We start from the raw sequence: 20,852 nt of genomic DNA, 5'->3' as shown, positions 1-20,852 counted from the left end.
CTTCTTGTTCTTATGGCCCTATATAAACCCACTTTTAACAAAGATCATACCCAGGTAAATGTGAAATGAAGCAGGATTCATTAACAGTAATCAATACATTAAAATACAATCATACCCAGATGAAGCTCCTCCTACTTTGCAAAAAGTGGGAAAAAAAGCTGAAATTGAAATGCATTTTGAGTACTTAAGTATGGATATTAAACAGGGCATGACTATCTCTTAAACAACTATGTTTGAGTATTGTGTGTGTGTGTGTGTGTGTGTGTGTGTGTCTGTATGTGCGAAAGAGTATAAATTTAGCCACACAGATTTCAATTACATGCATTTAATACATTTATACTATTATAACTATCCAAAGAGAATCTACTCAAAATGAAATTACATCCATTATTTGAAATTAGAAGAAACTAAAACTATACAGTATGGATCAATCAATTAAACTAGGAGAATCCCCTAAACCATTTTTTAAAGCAGTTTGTTTGTAAATGTGTGATCACATAATGAAAAAAATTCTTGAGGGAAAAAGGACTCATAGATGCTACTGAGTCACCTTAAGACAAAAATTGTGTCTTTGCATGTCCTCCATTGAAGCCAACATTATAGGAGATGCCTGATATAAACAGATGAAGACTATTTTCAAAAACTCTTAAACTTTCTACCTTAATATAGAAAGATTTTCAAATTGCTACCAGCATCAAAAACCCTGAAAGCACTTATTACTAATTTATTTTGATTTAAAACAGTCATGAGTGGCATACCAGATATATAACAAGCTTTGTAACTGAATAAAGAATCCTTACCTGTAAGGAGCTCCAAGTAAGAATATATCTTAGACTATTACCTATTGTATAATGTTGTGATATACTAGACCAGCATTCTAGGGGACTACGAAAGATATCTGGCTTCTGAAGTATAAATAGTATTTTGCCAAAATGAGAAGTTGGGGGAAAAGACATCCCAGAGCAAGACTTCAACCTAAGTAAACAAGGCATGAAGGTTTAAAAGTGCATGACCTGGGGCTTCCCTGGTGGCGCAGTGGTTGAGAGTCTGCCTGCCGATGCAGGGGACACGGGTTCGTTGTCCTGGTCAGGGAGGATCCCACATGCCGCGGAGCGGCTGGGCCCCGTGAGCCATGGCCGCTGAGCCTGCGTGTCTGGAGCCTGTGCTCCGCAGCGGGAGAGGCCACGGCAGTGAGAGACCCGCGTACCGCAAAAAAAAAAAAAAAAAAAAAAAAGTGCATGACCTGATTTGGAAATAGTAAGAAATGTAATATGATTAAACTATTGAATGCACATAAGTGGAGTAGTTGAATATAAACCTGCAAAGACAAGTCGTGGAAAGCCTTAGATTGCATATGAGATAGTTTAAAATTTTTCCTGAAGTTAATGATGAGATATCAAAGGGATATTTTTGTGCAAGGAAGTGATGATCAGAACTGTGTTTTAGAGAGTTCTGGTGGAAGGACCAGACTAGGTGGGGACAGAGACCTAATATATGGAAGCAAGTTAGGGGGCCAATGCAACTCTAAGTGAAAAGTGACACAGGTGTGACCCAGAGTAATGAAAGTGAGAGGGGATTTACAGGATACTTCAGAGTGAGCACTGATGGGAGTTGGACTGGATGTGGAAAGAGAAGGATCAGCAAAGATAAGCATGCCATTTCTAGGCTGGGTGACTAGTCGGCTGATGAGGCTATTAACTGAGATAGGAAATAATGTTGGGAAACTTCTGAAACCAGCACGGATAAAAAAAAAAATACATTATACCATCTATGTCCACTGGAGAAAATGCTATGGCATCCAAGTTAAAAGAAGGTACTATGGGGCTTCCCTGGTGGCGCAGTGGTTGAGAGTCCGCCTGCCGATGCAGGGGACACGGGTTCGTGCCCTGGTTCCGGAAGATCCCACGTGCCGCGGAGCGGCTGGGCCCGTGAGCCACGGCCGCTGAGCCTGCGCATCCGGAACCTGTGCTCCGCAACGGGAGAGGCCACAGCAGTGAGAGGCCCGTGTACCGCAAAAAAAAAAAAAAAAAAAAAAAAAAAGAAGAAGAAGGTACTATGATATCCAAGTTAAAAGAAACCATGCTCAGGTTAGCACTGGAAAGAAGTAAACTTTGGCTTTTTCAATTAAAACAAGTATACTTATTCTTCTTAGCTAAATCCACTGTTAATACTCCAGTTTCCACATAATAACAGCTCACTAAATTTCTTAGAATACATAAACCTCTATCCTCTCATTTCCCTGATTAATTATTTCCTATGGATATCCTAGATCTGTAAATCAGATCTTCCCAAGCTCTAGAAATTAAATAGCGATGCAAACATTTCATACTCTTCTGGAAGAGCAAGGGTGTTTAGAGCTCCCGTAATAGCACTCCAATCTTGCCATTAGAAAGGACCAGAAAAGGATGGTATGTGTTTCATGTGGATGTGGAAAGTAGAGGGAAAAAAGGCAACTTCTTCCTATTGTGTTATAATTTGGCCCTCATAAACCTTCTAGAAGAAGTGGTCAGCACATAAGAGTTAGAGGCGGCCAGGTGTGAAGATGAGTCAGACTGGACACACGGCAATTACCCAGTGAGAGCTGGAATGGTTTGGGAGATATAAAAGTGGGAGGGTAAACTTCGTAAGTTACCTTCAACGTCGCAACTCAAGTAGTTACGCACTTCATTCAAAATGAAGTTGATGTCTTCTTCGGAAGGAATAGGATGGTGTGTGACGTCAGTTGGAGTGTCGGTAGTGCCAGCGATAGTCATCTTTTGCCAGGGTAAGAAGAAAATAACTCGCCCATCACTGGTCGCTGGGTCAAGGAGTCCCATGCTCTCTGGGCTGGGATAAAAAGAAGGGTCATATATTTCTGAAATTAGCCGAAGTTTGCTCTTAATCTGCATTCTAAAAACTATTTTATTCCCTAATTCTCATATAAACAAACAAGAAACACATGAACTGTTACTTTTATTGCCACTACCCTAATCTAGAAATTCCTAAAGGAAAAAATAATTCTGGTAACACAGAAGGAATGGGGCAAGTGTGACAATAATAATAATATTCCACAGCAGAACTCAGGCCCCCCAACTCAGTAATGCAAGGTAAATTAAGTAAGTGGACTTCAATTTCCAGTTGTTTGGGTTTTTATATCCCTTGGACCATTCACATCAGATAATGTCAGCAGGATAAATGTCTATAATTTCTTTCATGATGGTCAATGAAGGATAGCTCTTCAACCTTTTTTCAAGTCTATGAAAAGTATTTTCCTGGGCCATTTGACATCTGGCATGTCTTTCAGTTTAAGGTCTCAGAAGTACATGAGAAAAGTGAAAGGTCTAACTTTCTAGAAACTAAAATGTAATCAAAAAGTTCTTTACTCCGCTGTGCCTGAATAAGTTTGTACCACTTCACCAAATATGAGATTTCTTACTTTATTTCAATTTTACAGAAATCTCAAGCAGCGCATCCATGAGAAAAGGGCTCAGTTTTCTACTACTACCTAAATAATAGTGTACTGGGATATAAGGTCAAAAAGTAGAGTAATATCTTAGCAATGAAAATCTTTAAGTAGGCAGAAGACGCTGGTGTGCAATGCTGCTAAATCAAGGTTCAAGGATGCCTCTTCTGACAGACTATGTAAAACCTTCAAAAATATTAATCAAGAATTTTTCTAATACCTACTTAGTATTGTAAGACCAAATTGTGAAACACACTTGAAAGAACAGGCAAGTGTAAATAAACGTTAACAAAATCTGTTCAGCTATATTATTAAATCATTAGAAACTCTTGTTTTAATGGATCCACGAACCATTCTAAAATTGTGGAGGTCCTGCTAAAGCAGTAGAAGGAAACTGCAAGTGTCCCTTTCAGACAGCTGAACACTACTGATCTTCAGACAGCTGTTTCAATTTGACTGACCTCTCATAAGGAGCCAATGTTAAAGGTATTTTCTGTGAATATATTTTTAGCTTCTATTAATAACATTTCTTGAATAGGAAATATAATTCTATTTGGGTTCAAGAAATCCCTCTTAAACTCACATATTTTAAGGGACATACGGTCAACTATTTATGCTTATCATTCCCTTAAAATTAAAAAAAAAATGAAACTCAGATTCAGATGTGTAAGGATGAGAGTCTAAATACTGTTTAAAAGCAAAATAAAACTGGCTTCTTCATGAAAAAGAAACCTACAGTCAGCTTAGCTCATGTATCTTCTTCATTTAAACCATAAAGAGTACTAATATTTCTTTGCAAAGACTCATCAGCCCCATGAAATGCCTGCCATGTCCACACAGCCTTGCAGAAAGAAATCACTATCTGCAGCCTACATGAGACACAGGAGAGAGTAGGCCTCAGTTATTCTATTTAGCACATGTAAAAAGCACCACAGAAGTGTGTCAATCATTTAAACCTTCAGCTAAGATCTCATCTTCACTCAGGGTTACTTACAGGAAATAATTTTACCTTTTAAAAATACATTGAAAACTACAAATATCGAGTATTTTCAGTCTCTGTATGCCTATATTTTTTTTCTTTGTATTTGCCATAAAACTCTCTAAAGATCTTAAAAGAAACTAGTTAAAATATGTTTTGTAAGCACCGAATTTGATCCTGGGTTGATATGCCCTTAGATTAAATAAGTCACTTTGTGATTAGAAATTAACTCACGAGTTCAAACTTTTAATTTGGTAAATAGTGCTATATTGAAACAAAAGGATAAGTTCCATATTCTAATATTTAAGGAACAAATTCCATGTTGGTATATTTTATATATCATCATTTTATGGACCGGATATCATATTATGTGTCTAACTCAATGAACTTGATCAACATCAGCATAAAATTATAATATTCAGCAACTGAGACATGAAATGCTGTTAGAAAAGCACAACTACTGAATCCTTCAAAATCTTTCAGTGCAATAAAAAGCAGTTTAAAGGGTGAATGTGATGGTTACCAACACACACATAACTGGAACCTGTAGAGAATCAACTGCTTAAGTGAAGACATATGTGTCAAACATAAAATTAACAAGCACAGAGGGAAGCCAAAGCTATTAATGAATGGTATAAAAATTTAAGAATCCACTTGGAAATACCTCTCATCGGTTCTAAATTACCTAATTCATAACTCACCCTTAGGGAAAAGTTTGTTTTCTTACAAATGATTAATTCTGCAAGGTGGCACAAAAGTTTGAAAATGGCTATCAACTATAGTGATGGTATATACAATGCGGTGAGGCATAGGTCTTTTCTCAATATGTATAATTCACTTGACATCAGCAGGAAAAGCTGGCTGCTAATTTACGTGTGTGTCTAGGATTAGATCTAATGAACATTTTTCTCATGCAGACCATTGCCGTCCTGAAGTACCCTTACTTAAACTGAAATCAATTTATTGTTAACTACTTAGCAATCAGTGTTGGAGCTAGCAGTATGCACACACGTTATAGAAAAAAAATTGACCTTTCGTCAGCAATAAAAAGCATCTGTAGGCTAAAAGGAGGAGATGATTATTTTCATGTATTTCAGTCATTTGGTGTATTGTTGCTGCTTTCGTAAGAGCATCTACCCACAACTCTGATGAAAATTCCAGATTTGCTCTTAATGCCTTCTTAATGTTCTTAGTACCTTCAAAAGTAAATGACTTCTGTGTGTTGTTTTATGAAATTAAAACAATCCAGAATGACAGAAAGAGAGAGAGAGAGAAAGCTGCTACCATGGCACAAGATAATTCCACATGTGGAATGTTAGGGTCATAACAAGCTTAATAAATTCCGTAAAGATACCCTGAAAATAGCCCAGCAGGATATACTGCGTACCTGGTCCTCACTCTCCATTTAGCCACCTAAAGTCAATAAATCAGTGGCTCCTGAACTCATTGCATTGCCAAACTGATCAGGTTCTACTTGAAATGCTAGGCCTTAAGTTATTATCAGCTGGTTCATAGGGCAGCACCAGGTCTGACTCATCTCTGAGGACCTAGTAGAACCCTTGAGTTATAATTGTTGAATGAGATTGAGAAATCCAGAGAACCATTTCAGGCTGAGATCTCCTGACCCCAACCCACCCAAGAGAATGACTTGATATGGAAAGTAAAACATCCCTCTGGGATGCCAGCGATACAGCTGCTCAAGATCAGTGCTGAAAGAGGGACCAAACGCTTAACCCAGGCTGTAATCTCAAACCAAGGGACTCATCTGAAACAGAGCCTGAACAGGAACTGGGCTGCCAGACCACTCCTCTAAGGTTTCCCACAGGATGTGTAGTGGTTGTAGTTCAAGGTGCTAAAGATGGAGATATTAATTTCTCCCAAAGTAGAATGAGATCACTTACTGCATCTTAGACTGAAATAGACCCAGTTGTGACTAACACTTGCATGACTTATGGGCAGGGGCCCGAAGCTAATGCCTAATTTTTAGGATTAAGAAAGGTATTCTGTTTCGAAAATACTATTATACATGCAGGTGATATATATTTATATTTCTTAAAAACCACCTATCTGCTCTGTTATTAGCATATTATAAAGCATAGTACAGGACATATGTGTAGCACGACTTCCTTCATGAAAAAAAACTTAAAAGGATATACATTTGTGCAGATATAAACACAAAATTTTATGGAAGGAATCAGAAGGAAGTGTGATCAAAAACCGAAGTTGGGGGCATGAAGAGAAGAGGGAGGCTTTCACTTTTCATTTTATGTCTTTCTATTTTTCTATAGTGATTATTTTTGTTTATTTTTGTCTACAGGGGTTATCTTGGCAGTAAAATGAAGAATCACATTTTGTTTTTATATTTTAATCTCTATATATTTAAAATTCCCTTATAAGTATTATATTAAAATTTTAATTAAAAAAAGCAACAATCTCAATTTGGGCAAGTTATCACAAAAAAGTTAGTAGGATTCATTCAAAAAATATTTACTGGTCATTATTATGCACCAGATAATATACCAGGAGCTGGGGATATAGAAGTCAAGAAAACAGATAAAAAGTAAATGAAGAATCATTGTCAAAATGTATACATATAGGTACTATTGTGAGATAAGGAACCAGACGCTGAAATGAGCAGCTTCCCAAAGTCACAGAGTTAGCAAGAGATAAAGTGATGAACAAACCAGGAAGTTCTTTACCAAGGTATCACCTGAAGTTACTCTTCATACTGTCTTTGTCTATGTACTGGAAACAGCAGAATGCCTTCCCATTTTAATGATAGGCAAACTAAGGTTTGCAGAATAAAATGGCTTGTCCCAAACAACGTCATTATCAAGTGGCAGAAATAACACAGGGAATAATACAGAATACTAGTAAGTGTACTCTGACAGCATGCGACAATAGTGAAGAAGATACGAAACAGAATGTACAGGAAAATGTGTTGAATCTAGTAAGACCTAAACAAATATAAGGATTATGGTGATGTGTGTGTCTATAGTTTAGGTATTACATCTGTACTCTACGAAACGTTAAAAAAAACAACTCTAAAAAAACATACAAACTAGCTGGCCTTGCACATTTTTACCCAACACAAAATAAACATATATAGTTGGGTCTGGAACTATTTTTGAAAGCTTCTCTATATACAAGAAACATTTGCAACATGTACATATATTTACTTCTCTCCTTTTCATTTGAACTAAACTTCTGTTAGCAGTTTTTAAAACTCTATTAAGCACCACTGCATAAGTTTTTATTATTGAGACTGGAAGCACCTTGGTTTCTCCAGTCCTAAGTGAAAATACTAATGACTGTCTACCAATTACACGCAGACATTTAGAAAATGACAAAGAAACCTTGGAAGCTGGTGGATAAGAAATTTCATTAATATTCCTCTTGGTAGAAGTGTAATATCTTTCTCATTAGAAGTGTGTTTGGTACAATTAGGTATATCTTGGACTCTCTTCAAGAAGACTTAGTTACTGGAGAACTGATAATTAATAAGGCAGTATCATCTATTACATAGCAGGATAGCATTCTAGAAGAATGCAGATATTAAATGAAATATCATGGATCTGTACATCTGTTTTATCAAACATGAAAAATGTATATATCTTTTATGGAAAGTTATTAAAATATGGAAGAGACAGCTCTCATCCTAAACACATTACCTAGAAATTACCTTTTTGCCCATAATTAAATCACCTAGAGATAATCACCACTGGTATTTAACATATTTCTTTTAATCTCTTTTCTATGTACTTATACAATGCTTAGATCGTGTTACACATACAATCTTGTATCCTCCATTCTAAACTAACATTGTATCACTAGAGTTTTCTTAGGACACTAATGTTATTTATAATTATAATTTTTAATGAACATATAATACTCCCTTGTGCAGGTACACCATAATTTACTTATCCATTCTCCTAAGGTTAGAAACTGAAGTGGTTTGTAATATTTCTCAACTACAAATAATGTCTTAATGAATACCTTGAGCATAAATCATTATTTCACAGAATTATGTACTAGTTTGCCTATTAGATTTACCACACGTGGAAATAAAAATGTTCCATACTCAGCATAGACACGCAAATTTTTCCCCAGATGTCTTGAAATGTACATGAGGGGTAATAATTATCAATTTCTTAATTAGGATCACATAAATGTTTCTTTTCTAATTTATTAAAAATAAAAAAATATTAAAAATGCAAACACACACAAAAATCTCATTTTCATGTGCCCATCACCTAACTTTTAAATGATTTTCAATTAATAGCTGTTCTTATTTCACCTCTATCTTTATCTATTTCTCTACCTGTGATTATCTTTGTTAATTTGATAAATCAGAAATAATAACCGATTTTTACTTGCTATAGTATTTTTCAAAACACATTTCAAAAGTTATAAACAAGAATACTTGAGTGGTCCTCATTTTCAGATTCTTCATAAGCAAATCTGGGTATTTTATAAAATTAACTTTTTAGTGTCTTAAGGAAAATGTCCTTTATGGACATTTTTGCAAAATTATTTTTAGGGTTTTAATGAAAATTTAAATTCAAAAATAGTAAGGCTTAGCCTTTGACGATCAGTACACTGAAAACAGTACAAAAATAGATCCCAAATCACTAAGTCATAGAAAGGAGTATTGCCATAAAAGCTAAGAAATACACAAGCCTGGTTGGTATTTTGTGCTTTGGAAGAGTTTTTTTTTTTTTACTCATTCCTTCTCATTTTGAACAGTGAGCTAGACCATCTATTAGTAAGAAAGGTGTGCTACAAGAATACATGTAGACCATTTCTTGCATCCCTCGTTCTCTGACGACGATGGCCAAGTGGGAACACAGGTACCTGTAATAACCAGGCATCACGATGTGGACGCCAGCACTGGGCTGGCAGATAGCTGCGGCATCCTTATCATCCATTTTGCGCACAGTGTCTGTGAAAGGTCCCGTGGCATTGATAACACACTTGGCTCTTACATCAAATTCCTCCCCTGTGAAAGAAAGCAGCGTCAGTCACACACCCCGTTTGTTTCTCTGCTCACTGACGCTTTGGATTATTAATTCATCTCTTAACTTAACCTATGGTGGATTATACTGTATGCCACACTAAGTGACACGGGCAACCAGAGTCATTGAGAAGCCACACAAAAGGTTCGCATGTGAGTAAATTTATTGAAACCAAGTCCAAACTGCAGGAAGAAAAACATGCCACCTTTTCATTTCAGCTCTCATTCTAGTTTGCAAAATGCCCGGCATTAAAGTGCCAAATAGGAAGAAAGTGAGTAAATTAGCCGCTTTCTCCTTAAAACTCAAAAGTGTGAGCAGTGTTGCTGTGAGATGATATATTTCACAGTGCTGGTTTTGAAGGAAATGATGTAATTTTGAAACTTCGCCCACACGGCCGTAGAACTGGACGGGCATGAAAATCTCACCAAAGTTAAAGTGATTGACTTTAACGACAGGTAAACGCACTGCTTATGTCACCTAAATGATACTTTGAAACTTGGCACATGAGTGAATTTTCTTAATAACATGTTTTTGTAAAGAAAACAGAATGCATTCATAGCTGTGGGAATTTTGTGGGCATTTATTATGATCATGATCATCATTATTGTTTAACACAAAGAAGAAAAATTGCCAGGTCCTACAAGGGAAAATTTTCACGTGAAACCAGTCATTGTTGACAATAAGGAATATAATTAATAGGACTCTGAAATCTCGCTTCAATAAAAGAGAAGTGACAGAAAAATTATCGTTCAGTCTTTATATAGACAAGGCACGATGCTAAGAAATCCCTCCCTGCCTGAGCCTTCGCATACCTGTGAGCACATCCTTGCACCGCGCACCGCTCACGCGCTCTTTCCCTGTCTTGGGGTCTGTCTTCTTGAGCAAGCTCATGACCTCCATGTAATTGGCCGTGGCAGCCCCATACCTGGCAGCAGTGAGAGCAATGGCAAGGTTCATCCGTGCGTCGTTGTGTTGTCCTGCAGCAAGGGAAAGCATCAGAGGAGGGACAGGAGTCACCTCGAGCCACAGACTGGTGGTACAGAAGTGTGTCACAACAGATATGTCACATCTGTCCCTGTCTCCCAGAATATACATGATGGCTGGTCAGCTCTATAGGGCATTATTTGAAAATACATGGGTGTTCTCGGTCAGGCATTTACCTGCCATTTCTGCAAGTGCAGTCTGTGTACCACAAAAGGACGAAAAATCTCCCTTTCCTACAGAGCTCACATCAATTATTTGAAAGTTAAGAAATAAGTAATTATTCTCTCAGTTTGGGAACATATGTATATGTCAGACTTTTCCTAATACAGACAACCTGTATGCAAGAAAGTGAAGCAATTCAAAACTTCAGAATATTTGACACCCCAACTGGTGCTGATGAACAATTTTTATGAATATGTGCTCTATCTAATATTCAAAATCAAGAGCTTAATCTTTCATAAAGAATCTCTCGGTATTCTATAAAAGGATTTTTCTTGGTTTGAATTTTGATCAGAGCCCCTTAAAATGTAACACTTTTTTTAATTGTACATAAAGGTAAGAAATTAAGCAGGGCAAAATTTAATTACAGAACAATTCCTACCTGTATTGTTAAAGATTTATTGCTGAAAAATCCTAGTTAAAGAAAACCAAGGGGGAGGTGAAGGGGGGAAAGATGATTAATCACTTTAAAATACTGGCATCACTAGAGACTTTTTCTATTTATTATTGCCAGTGGAGTTAACGCTGACCAGGAAGAATTACTCTACAGCACAGGGGCCAGGTTCTCTGTGCCCTGAATAATTAATTACCCAGGGCTAGATGTATTGAAGCAGCGTTCAAATTCCCACACATTGGGATCAGTTCTATCAAGATAATACTGATAAAGGGATGAATTTATAATGGATATTATTGTTGATTTATGTTGCCAGCATACCAAACATTTAGTATAAATGTTTTATGTAAAGTTTCTTCCTTGTGATTCAGTCTGCACAGGGCCAGAAGCACTACACAGGTAATCGGTTCCAGCTAAAAGGGCACAGTTACAAAGAGAGAATCAATGACAGGATTCTGCCACCCCTCCCCACAAACATCTTATTCTAGAACCGCTAAACTAACGCAATCAGCCAAGGACTTTTCCCTCAAAATTAAAGCCTCTATCAAGTGGAGAAAGTACGTTAAAACTCAACCTGCAAAATAAGGAGTTATTTTATCCAAAAATTAATAGAATGAAAGTAGAAGAAAACAACAGCAGCAGCAGCTGAACTACAAGTGGGAAGAAAGAAGGGTAGCATTTCTATCAATTTTAACTCAGCACAACCCTAAAGATGATAATGGTCAGTAGGTACATTTAAAGTTAAGTTTAAGAAACTCACTTTTATTCACGTAGGGCTCATTTAATATTGGAATATGCTTCACAAACAGTCCAAAGAAACAAAATAAAAACTCCATTATAGATCTTCTCTTTAAACTAAAGAGATTACACACCTAAACGGAAGGAAGTACTCAGCCCACCCGATCTTCCTAGTGAATTTATGTACATAATAATGAAACACCCTACGGGTAGTACAAGAAATCCAGGTCATGTTCCTATGGCAGGGGGACTCTCACCCATCCAAGTGTGCCTTGATTTACACACAGGACGGTTCTCTGGAAAGTTCTGTGAAAATCAACTCTTTTAAATCTCATATGATGTCACTGTTCAAAGGAACCAGGCAGAAAGCCCACTTATTAAATGACAGCTCCCTTTGTAAAGCGGTATTATCTATTCACATGATCATCTGGTAATGAAACTCTAACTTCTGAAAATACAAAATCTTTCTTTTAATACCTTTCTAAATTATAAAATCTCATTGGAGCAGTATTGGTCTAGTTCATCAAGCTCTACTGTTTCTGTACTAAGATATACCTCCCTAATTAGCTTCCAAATCCCAATACTTCTGAAGGCAAACAAGATAGACCTCAGTTAAAGTGTGAGGTGGAAACAACTTACTTTGGTCCTTATTTTGCATGCCCATCCTGATACCTAGCAGCATCTGCCTTGACTCGAATCAAAAGTGTTACTTATTTGTGAAGGTCCTCACCTGCCAAAATTCTTCTACTGCCTTTATTCTACTATATGGGGTTGTTAAATTATTTACAACTCCCTGAACGTCCATGTCACTTCACACCTTCTTGCCTTTGTCCACACTAATTCTTTTGGCTGGAAAACCATTCTGGAAGCTCCGGACAACCCCTATTCCTCTCTCATGAGCTGATTCAATATCTCCCATGAAGACGCTCCTTATCTGTGCTGCATCCCTCCAAGGCCAAGTTGTTCATTCCACCTTCTGCGTCAACACTGGAACTTGTACATACTATTTTTATAGTCTTTATGATACTAGTCATCACTGTACCCATCGACTTAAAAAAAATAATAAGCCTTGGTTATGAGTCAGGCACTGTAACAAATGCAAGGAACCCAGTGGTGAGAAAGATACAGGGAGATCTCGGTTCTCCTGGAAGTAGTATCCCGCTGTAATTACTATATATATGATTTCCATGTCTCCTCAGCCTGGTCATGGGAAGGCAGGGTCTTACTTGTTCATCTTTTCCTTTCCTCATTAGTACCAAGCACAGAGCAGGTACCCAGTAAGTGTTAAGTTTAGCCAAATTCCATTCGATGTGTTAAATAAACAGGTTTATTTATAGTCTTCTAGATTTATAGAAATCTTACATAATTATATAAAATTTTATAGTCCTTATAGATTTATAGTATTATCTCTAACTATAGAATGGAATGCTTTGTCTCAAGTTAAAAACAAATTTCAGACATCAGTAAGTTGGTGGCAATAAATTTGAAGGGAGCAGGGAAACCCCAGAAATGTGTAAAATCTTAACTTAAACCCAAACTAGCCCTTATATGTAAGTTGAATAAGTGGGACAGAAGTAGAAATGGATATGAATGATTCCCTCAAGACTTAACCCTCAAGTTGCCCTTTGCTCTGAAGGGGAATACAAACACAGTTATTATAAGCTCCTAAAAATTGAGGAGTTAAGTAATTTGACTTCCCTCTTGGCCCAGGAGCTCACACCTCTACCCAGAAGTCCCCTCTTTGCAGACATTCAGCTTAATTCATTTACCTGCTTGGATTCAGGGCAGACCTCCCCCTCCCCCTCCCCGACCCACATTAAATTCACCCTTTACCCTGAGATACCCAGATGCTCGCAGTGCATGCTTCCTGTGATAAGTGGTGTATTTTCACTATTCTTAACTAAATCCCCCCCAACTCCCTTTCCTGACATTTTGAAAGGTATCTATATGCCTCCTGTAATTTTATTTCTGGAGTAAAAAGGTTTTGACAACACTGCATGTCATTGGAATGCCATACAATAATCTCAACTCCCCCACCCAATTGATCTGCTTATTAAGTTTGGATTTTCAAATGCCTTAGAGCCAGGCAACATGATACTATTCACTGATCAGTGAATAGCTTTGCGTTGGCACTTACGCAAGGACCCAGACGGGGACTGTGAAAATCTGTTTCCTACTCTGTTCTCCTTTTGCACTTGAAATCTTACATATGTGCACGTACTGAACTTACAACTCAGACGAGAGGAAGCACATAGGAGGTGGAACTATAACTGTTTTCCCTTGTTTAGAAAAACAAAATATGAAATCTACCCACCAAAGAGATGAAGGTCAGTAGTGGCAGAGAAGGATTTTGCCGTAGTCCGCAATGGCCTTGCACCCAGGATGGTGAGAGATATTTTAAGTGAAAAACATTTTAAGATGTAATTTTCTATAAGATAGGCCTCAAATATAAATATTTTGGGGACAGAGCAATATAGTTCTCCTCAGAGGGTTTCAAAGTTTGACAAAAGTTAACATGCAAAACAGCTGAAAAAAGAGAAACAATCATTGAATGTATAAAAGGTATGAAGAATGAGTAAATATGAAAAAACCCTATGTAACAAATTAGCTGGCATTTTCCTGGTCCTTCAGATCTAAAATTCCATGATGCTCTGAAATCCTACGTACAATCTTCTTTTAATACAGCCTACTGTTAAATGGCCATTTACATAGATAGCCACAGACCAATCTATGGACCCAGAAATCATATAGAAAGTTTAATTGTTAGCAAAAAGTTAGTTCTTAATTAAAATAACACCATCCATAACTTTATCATCAATAAAAAGCTGCCACTGTGGAAATGCTGAGAGTATTTCCTTCTACCTCCCTGACCTGGGTCTTATGCAATCATGTGGTTACCTCTAGCAGAGGGAAAAAGGATGCTAGTGTGAAAGAATACCTCCCTAAAGCTTTAATCCCATTTCTCACAAAATTCACAGGGCATGCTTTATTGTCTCTGACTGACACTGAGTGACACAATGACCTCTCTGAAGCTTCTTAACAGTCTGGCAAAGGTAATTCAAAGGCTAACACACCAAACCCAAGCTGATTTAATATAACCATTATATTTAAAATGTTCCTTTCTCATGGGAAGAGTGCAGGTAGAGGCAGAGCAAAATAGGTGTGTGTGTATGTGTGTGAGTGTGTGTGTGTGTGTTTGTGTGTGTATGTGTCTTTGGGTAAGGGGATTACTAAATTCTGGTTTAAGTACATACGATGAGTAAGCTTGAAAAGGAAAAGTCAAATGAGAACATACTTTTCACGTAAATTATAACAGAATGCAATTTCCCCTAAAACTAACTTATTTATAAAAACGATTATTTGTGTGAGGAGTGGAAGGGATCAGGGAGACGCATGAAACAGTTTAGCGAGAATGTACCTTACAAGACACAGCTCTGGGCTTGGGATGATTGGGTCATAAGTTCTGAGTGAGTCACTAACCTGGTTGGGGGAATGGAAGTGATGCACTGCATTCCTCTGGGTTTCAGTGTCCTATAAACAGAGAGGAGCTGGGTGGGAGCCTCTGAAATCATACAATGCATGTAATGGCTACTCTTCAATAGCTACCTCTCTCTTTCAAGATTTTACTTGCAATCTCTTCCTCATTTCTGATTTCTCTGACTTTGGCCCAGCATGTTTAAAAAAAAGATTGGGATTAATGAAGACCAAAAGATAGGTGCTTTGTAAAGGAAGTCAGAAAAATAAAATGAGAAATAGTATTCTTCCATTAGACCTAGAATTATAATGAAATCTTGATTTGATTAGCTTTTATGAGCCACACACTCTACTGCAAAAATTGTCCCAATTCTTCACCCCTCCCTGTATCCATGCCCATTGCCAAGAGTCTTCACAGTGTAGGTTCCCACTTTGCCTCTGGACGCAGCCATGTGAAATTGTTTTGGTCAAGGAAACGTTAGTAGATGTGATTTTAAAAGGAGGCTCTGCCAGTGCCATGAAAATGACATACCCAGGCTAGCCTGCTGGTAGCAGGAGGGCAATGAGAGGCCTGTGGTGAATTGCCCCAGTCCTCCCAGCCCAGGCAATCCTACATCAGCTGACAGACAGTGAGTCTCTGCTGAACTTCCAAACATGAGTCCAAGTTCAGCGGAGACCAGAAGAATTGCTGAGCCAACCCCAGACAAGATCAGAAGAACCACCTAGATGAACACTCCAGTGCATGAGCAATAAATCCTAATCGTTTTCATGCTGCTTAGGTTTTATGGTTGTTATGTGGAATTGTGGCAACAGATAACTTATACAGGCAATGTAGCCAATTTTCTAATAACATCAGTCCCAGCTTACAAACAGGCTCTATCTTCGAGACTGCATTCTAAGATGGCTATTCAGAACACAATTAATTTTCCTATAGAAATGCTATAAATAGATGGTGGTAGGTGATTAAATTGTGGCACAAGAGCTATTTAGTGCATAGGGTACCTGAATAAGGAAGTTAATAATAGCCTCGATGCCCACCACCCCCTACATTCACCCTAAATCTCCAGGCTGACCAAAGAGCTCATCCTCGAATAAAACTCAGCTCTTTCCCACCTCTTACTTTTCGCTCATGGAATCCCTACTCCATGGAACATCTTACCCTTCCTGGTAAACTATTCAAATGTTCATCTTTCTTTCAGGAAACCTTCCCTGACTCCTCTCAGACACAACAGCTTCTATGGCACTATGTACGTATCCTCATTACAGCACAAACTATTTTCTAAATAATTGCATTCAATACTCACTCATTTATTGAGCAAATATGTACTACATGCTTTTAAATGTGCCAGGGATTATTATGGTAGGAGCTGGATTTACAACAGACACCCAAACAGACATAGTTTCAGGCCTAGGGCACCTTGATTCTAATAACATGTTCCTAGAAGATAGAGGACATATTATTCAATTTTGCTTTACCAGTGCCTAATATGGCATTTGCTACCTGGTAGACATTCAGATGTTTGATGAATGCATGAATGAATGAATTATAGAACACAATCCCAGGTCAGAGATTGTTCAAATATGGGAAATGTGCTCAGGTCTTACAGATTCTAGGAACAACCCCTAACCCCTAACCCTACCCCCACGATAGCTGTGGTTTCCACTGAACCAAGGGACTATGGCCTCTCTACCTAGCTACCCAGCAGACAGTAGAAACAGGATGTCTTCTACCACAAACTTTTTGGTCAAAGTACAAGCAAAAGAAAAAGGCTAGTGATAAAGTTAAAGCAAGCAAGGGCTTGATGTATGATCAGAACAGCAAGTGGCGTATCCCTTTGACAAATATTGATTGAGGACATATTATGAGCCAGGCATGATGATAGGCATTAGGGATCCCACTGAGTAGGGAAAATAAGCTAACCCTGGTCTCTGCTCTATGGAACCACATTCTAATGGGGAAGACAGGTAAAGTCAAGTAAAACAAATTAAAGACAATTACAAATTGCAATAACGGCAACAGAAGGGAAAATAGGGCACAGGGAGAGCAACAACCTGGGGAGTTAAGGAAGGCGGGGCAGTTAGAAAAAGTGGTCAAGATAAGCAAGAAGTAGAGAAAATGCAGGGAAGATTAAGTCCTAATAGCAAGACCACCACCTATAAACTTTAATCACTGCTAATGTGCAGTTATATCCAAAGCTTATATGAAGCATAAACTATCAGAAATGTGACTAATAGTATTAGCACAACTACATTTGATTAAACAGTGTCTGCAAAGTGATTTTTTGTCATTCATACTTTAAAGCAGTCACCTATAGTTTATACATATCAATATTGATCATGAATTAGGTTTAGAAATCTTCCTGGGCTGATGTACATTTTTGCAGGAAATGTCTTCTAGTATAGACTGGTGATACTCAAAAGCATAATATTCAAAGTTTATGAATTGGAGTAATTTGCTGTCACTTATCCATACTACAGTTCTCAGGAAGGGACACCTGTTAGCCCTGAGCATGTAATCATTTTTATTATTAAATACAAAGGTACAATTAAATACAGGCACAGAATGTGACCTGCATCATAATTCTGCCCAGCCCTTCTCTTCACAATATCCTTTTCATTATCACAGGCCTTTTGTTCCTTCATCTTTCTTTTGTCTCCCCCTAAGTTTTCGAATAAGCTATTTACAACCTGAATAATTAGCAATCAGCGTGGATCTGTGGTCTCTGGCCCCGTGTAAACCGAAACACTGTGAAGGGCCTTGACATGACATATTTAAGTACATAAAAGTTTCTATACCCTCAGGGCTTTCCTTTCTTGAAAAAGTTTCAAATGAATCTAATGAAGAATAAGTTTTCTACTTTTCAGATACTTAGGAATCTAGCTACATTTTGAATAAAAATAAAACCACATTTAAACTTCAAACAACAGAATGCTTTGGGTATTCATTTTCTCTCATCTGCGCAAAAATGTCTATACATCAGTTTACGGTAAAGACCCCCCTCCCCTCCCATGCAGAACAATTAATTCTCTCTCTAGTACAAGTCAAAAATAGGTTTTTATACTTTTAAGGAAGAAAAAGAAAAAAGGAGCAATGTGACAAAAATTGAATGAAATGAAGGTGAAAAGTCAGGAAGTGTGACACACTATAGAGACTCTTTTACAGACCCTACATTTCTGTGGCCTAAAGCCACAGGTCATCCTCCTTAGTCATTTGTGAGATGCACCAAAGTCACTGATAAGCACCTTTGAGGGTAAGGGTCTTTCTTTACTGAGAGCGGCCATCTGGAATGCATGGCATCTTAACCCAAGATAACTGACCTGAGGATGCTTGAGATTTATTTCTTTAACAATTATATTTACTAAACACCTACTATGTGCCAGTCAGTGAGCTAAGTATCACTGTGGGGAGCAGATTGAAACGGACTGGCTCAGCTACCCCAGGACTCTGAGAACAAGAGCAAGTTTACAGTCCAACTTGGAAAGGTCGCAAGTTCCAAAAAGTCTCTCCATTTCTGAGCACTTTTCCTTTCTCTTTCCTCTGCAGTTTTCCTAAAATATCACCAAGCCTAGTGCTCCAGACATACCTCTTTTTCTCTCTTATGTTACAGGAAGATCTGCAAGGCTTTGTTCATAGGAGTGTGGACTGAAGTTCAAGCCTCATCTCAGCCAACCGTGAAACCTCACGCTAGTTGCTTCATCTAAGGTGCTAGTCACTCACCTATACAGGGGAAATGACAATGGGATTGACAGAGGTCGAGGAGTGAGATAGGGAGTGTCTGTTCTGACATCGTAGTTCTCAATAAACATTAACTATTATTATTCAAAGGTTAAAAAATGTACTGAAAAGTCAAGACCACTTTGTACCTTAATTAAAAGATATCACTACTGCCCCAAATACTTAAAAAATAAAAACAAAAAGAAAGCTCTGTACATTTTCTAGTTCTAAATGGTTTCTTGCTCATCAATCTGGCAAGCTTTTCCTGGAATGTGTTGACAACTAATCTCTAATCTCTGCACTTCCTGAACACTGCCTGCTCTTTTTTGTTTCTCTTTCTCTCTTTACGTTTTACCACTGATGCGCAAGGTATTCTTTTCTGTGTGCCATCGAGGATGGGAAGACAGGGGAGTGATTTTCAATCCGGAAGGAAAACAGCACTGACAGGATAACAGAGTGTTTGGAAATATCAGAATCACCAAGTCTTCTTCCAGAGGACTTCATTTTCTTTTAAAAATGGGGAGCCTCTGCCAGTTTCTACCAAGGAAATCAACACTTGCTATAAACTGGGAAGAGTCAAAAGATCCGAGTTCTAATGCCTCAGATAGCCACAAACTGGATGTGTTTCTGTAACAAATGACTGTCTGGGTTTTGTTTGTTTGTTTTTGCTTCCCAGCATCCCCCCTTCTCCCCATCACAGAAGCCTCGCAAGAGGTAGAGTCCACCTGTCCCCTGCACACGGACCTCTAACCCCACTCCGCCAATCAGATGCTCCCCACACAGACTTCAGTCTAGAGCTAGTGACCCAGGGAACCGGACACGGAGCATTCAAAGGTGGAGGCCAGAGGACAGCGGCACCATCCCGTACTAGGGGTATGGGGACAGACGTGTCAACAGCGATGGCAGAACGAGACACGAGGGGCGGTCATCAGCATTAACGTCTCTGGGGCACCGGTTCTGGGATAGGATCGCGCCTGCGGCTTTGGACACTGCCATTATCTATACCATCAGCAGCTTTCCCAGCATCGCTGCCTGTTGTTCAGGTCCTCTCAAAAAGGTTTTCTCTCCTTAAGTCACCAATTTATTTTTCTTTTGCCTGTGACTAAAAACCTGGGCCAGTCCCAAGCCCTGTGCTTCAGTTTCCTCGCTGCTGGAGCCACAGAGTGGAACTTCGTGATCTCTCTGGTTCCTTCCAGCTCTACCAATTTTATAAGCTGCCATCCCAAAGTGTCAAATAAGCCAACTGAGAGTCGAATTCTATAACGAAGGAAAAGAAAGCCTTCAATGGGAAACAGTCGACCTCTCATAAAAGGACTGGCAAAGTGAGCGATGCCTTTCACTTACCTAGGACCATCCCCCGGGCCCCGTCTCCTCATTTGTGTGTGAGTGCATGCACACAACTTTTTACAAACCCACTGGAACGGCCCCGCCTGCCCCAGGGGTGATTCTGAGTGTGAGCTACATAATAAATAACATGGAACCGTGTCCTAAGAACCAGCTGGGGAATCCTAACTGGAAGCAACCTTTTGAGAAGCTTTATCTGTTGCAAGTGAGTCCTGTATCTTATCAGATTTCTGTCTCTAATCACGGGAAGATTCTACACCTTATCAAGTTGTTATCAAATCAGTCTGACCAGAGCCCAATGTCCTGATTGAAAAGAATGTGTACTATCACACGAACAAGAAAAGCAGGCTCTCAGCCCAGGGAGAGCCCTGCGCCTGGAGACTCAGAACACCTGAGTCCAGGACACAGCAAGTCACAGACTGACTTGATGCTGGACGTATCCCTTTACCCGTCAGAGCCTGTTTCTTCACCTGCAAAGCAGAGTTAACACCAACTTCTTTGCCACTGAAATGATCAGGTTAGAGCGTACAAGGAAGCATTTGTAAACT

General features: G+C 38.5%; 1 protein-coding gene across 7 annotated transcripts in view; it reads right to left on the bottom strand.

Annotated features, from left to right (window-relative positions):
• GPD2 (glycerol-3-phosphate dehydrogenase 2) overlaps positions 1-20,852 on the bottom strand; it is a 164,025-nt gene that overhangs the window by 24,532 nt on the left and 118,641 nt on the right. For all 7 annotated transcript variants that reach the window (XM_049712711.1, XM_004276794.3, XM_033400028.2 and 4 more), the window contains exons 7-9: positions 10,249-10,413; positions 9,276-9,420; positions 2,633-2,826 (exon numbers count right to left, since the gene is read on the bottom strand). In XM_049712711.1, the coding sequence (XP_049568668.1) occupies positions 2,633-2,826; positions 9,276-9,420; positions 10,249-10,413 (504 nt within the window). The remainder of the gene's footprint in view (positions 1-2,632; positions 2,827-9,275; positions 9,421-10,248; positions 10,414-20,852) is intronic.

This window comes from Orcinus orca, chromosome 7 (genome assembly GCF_937001465.1).
Source record: "Orcinus orca chromosome 7, mOrcOrc1.1, whole genome shotgun sequence".
Taxonomy (NCBI): domain Eukaryota; kingdom Metazoa; phylum Chordata; class Mammalia; order Artiodactyla; family Delphinidae; genus Orcinus; species Orcinus orca.
The sequence above is the reverse complement of the archived record's forward strand: the minus strand, read 5'-3'. Positions and strand labels throughout refer to the sequence as shown.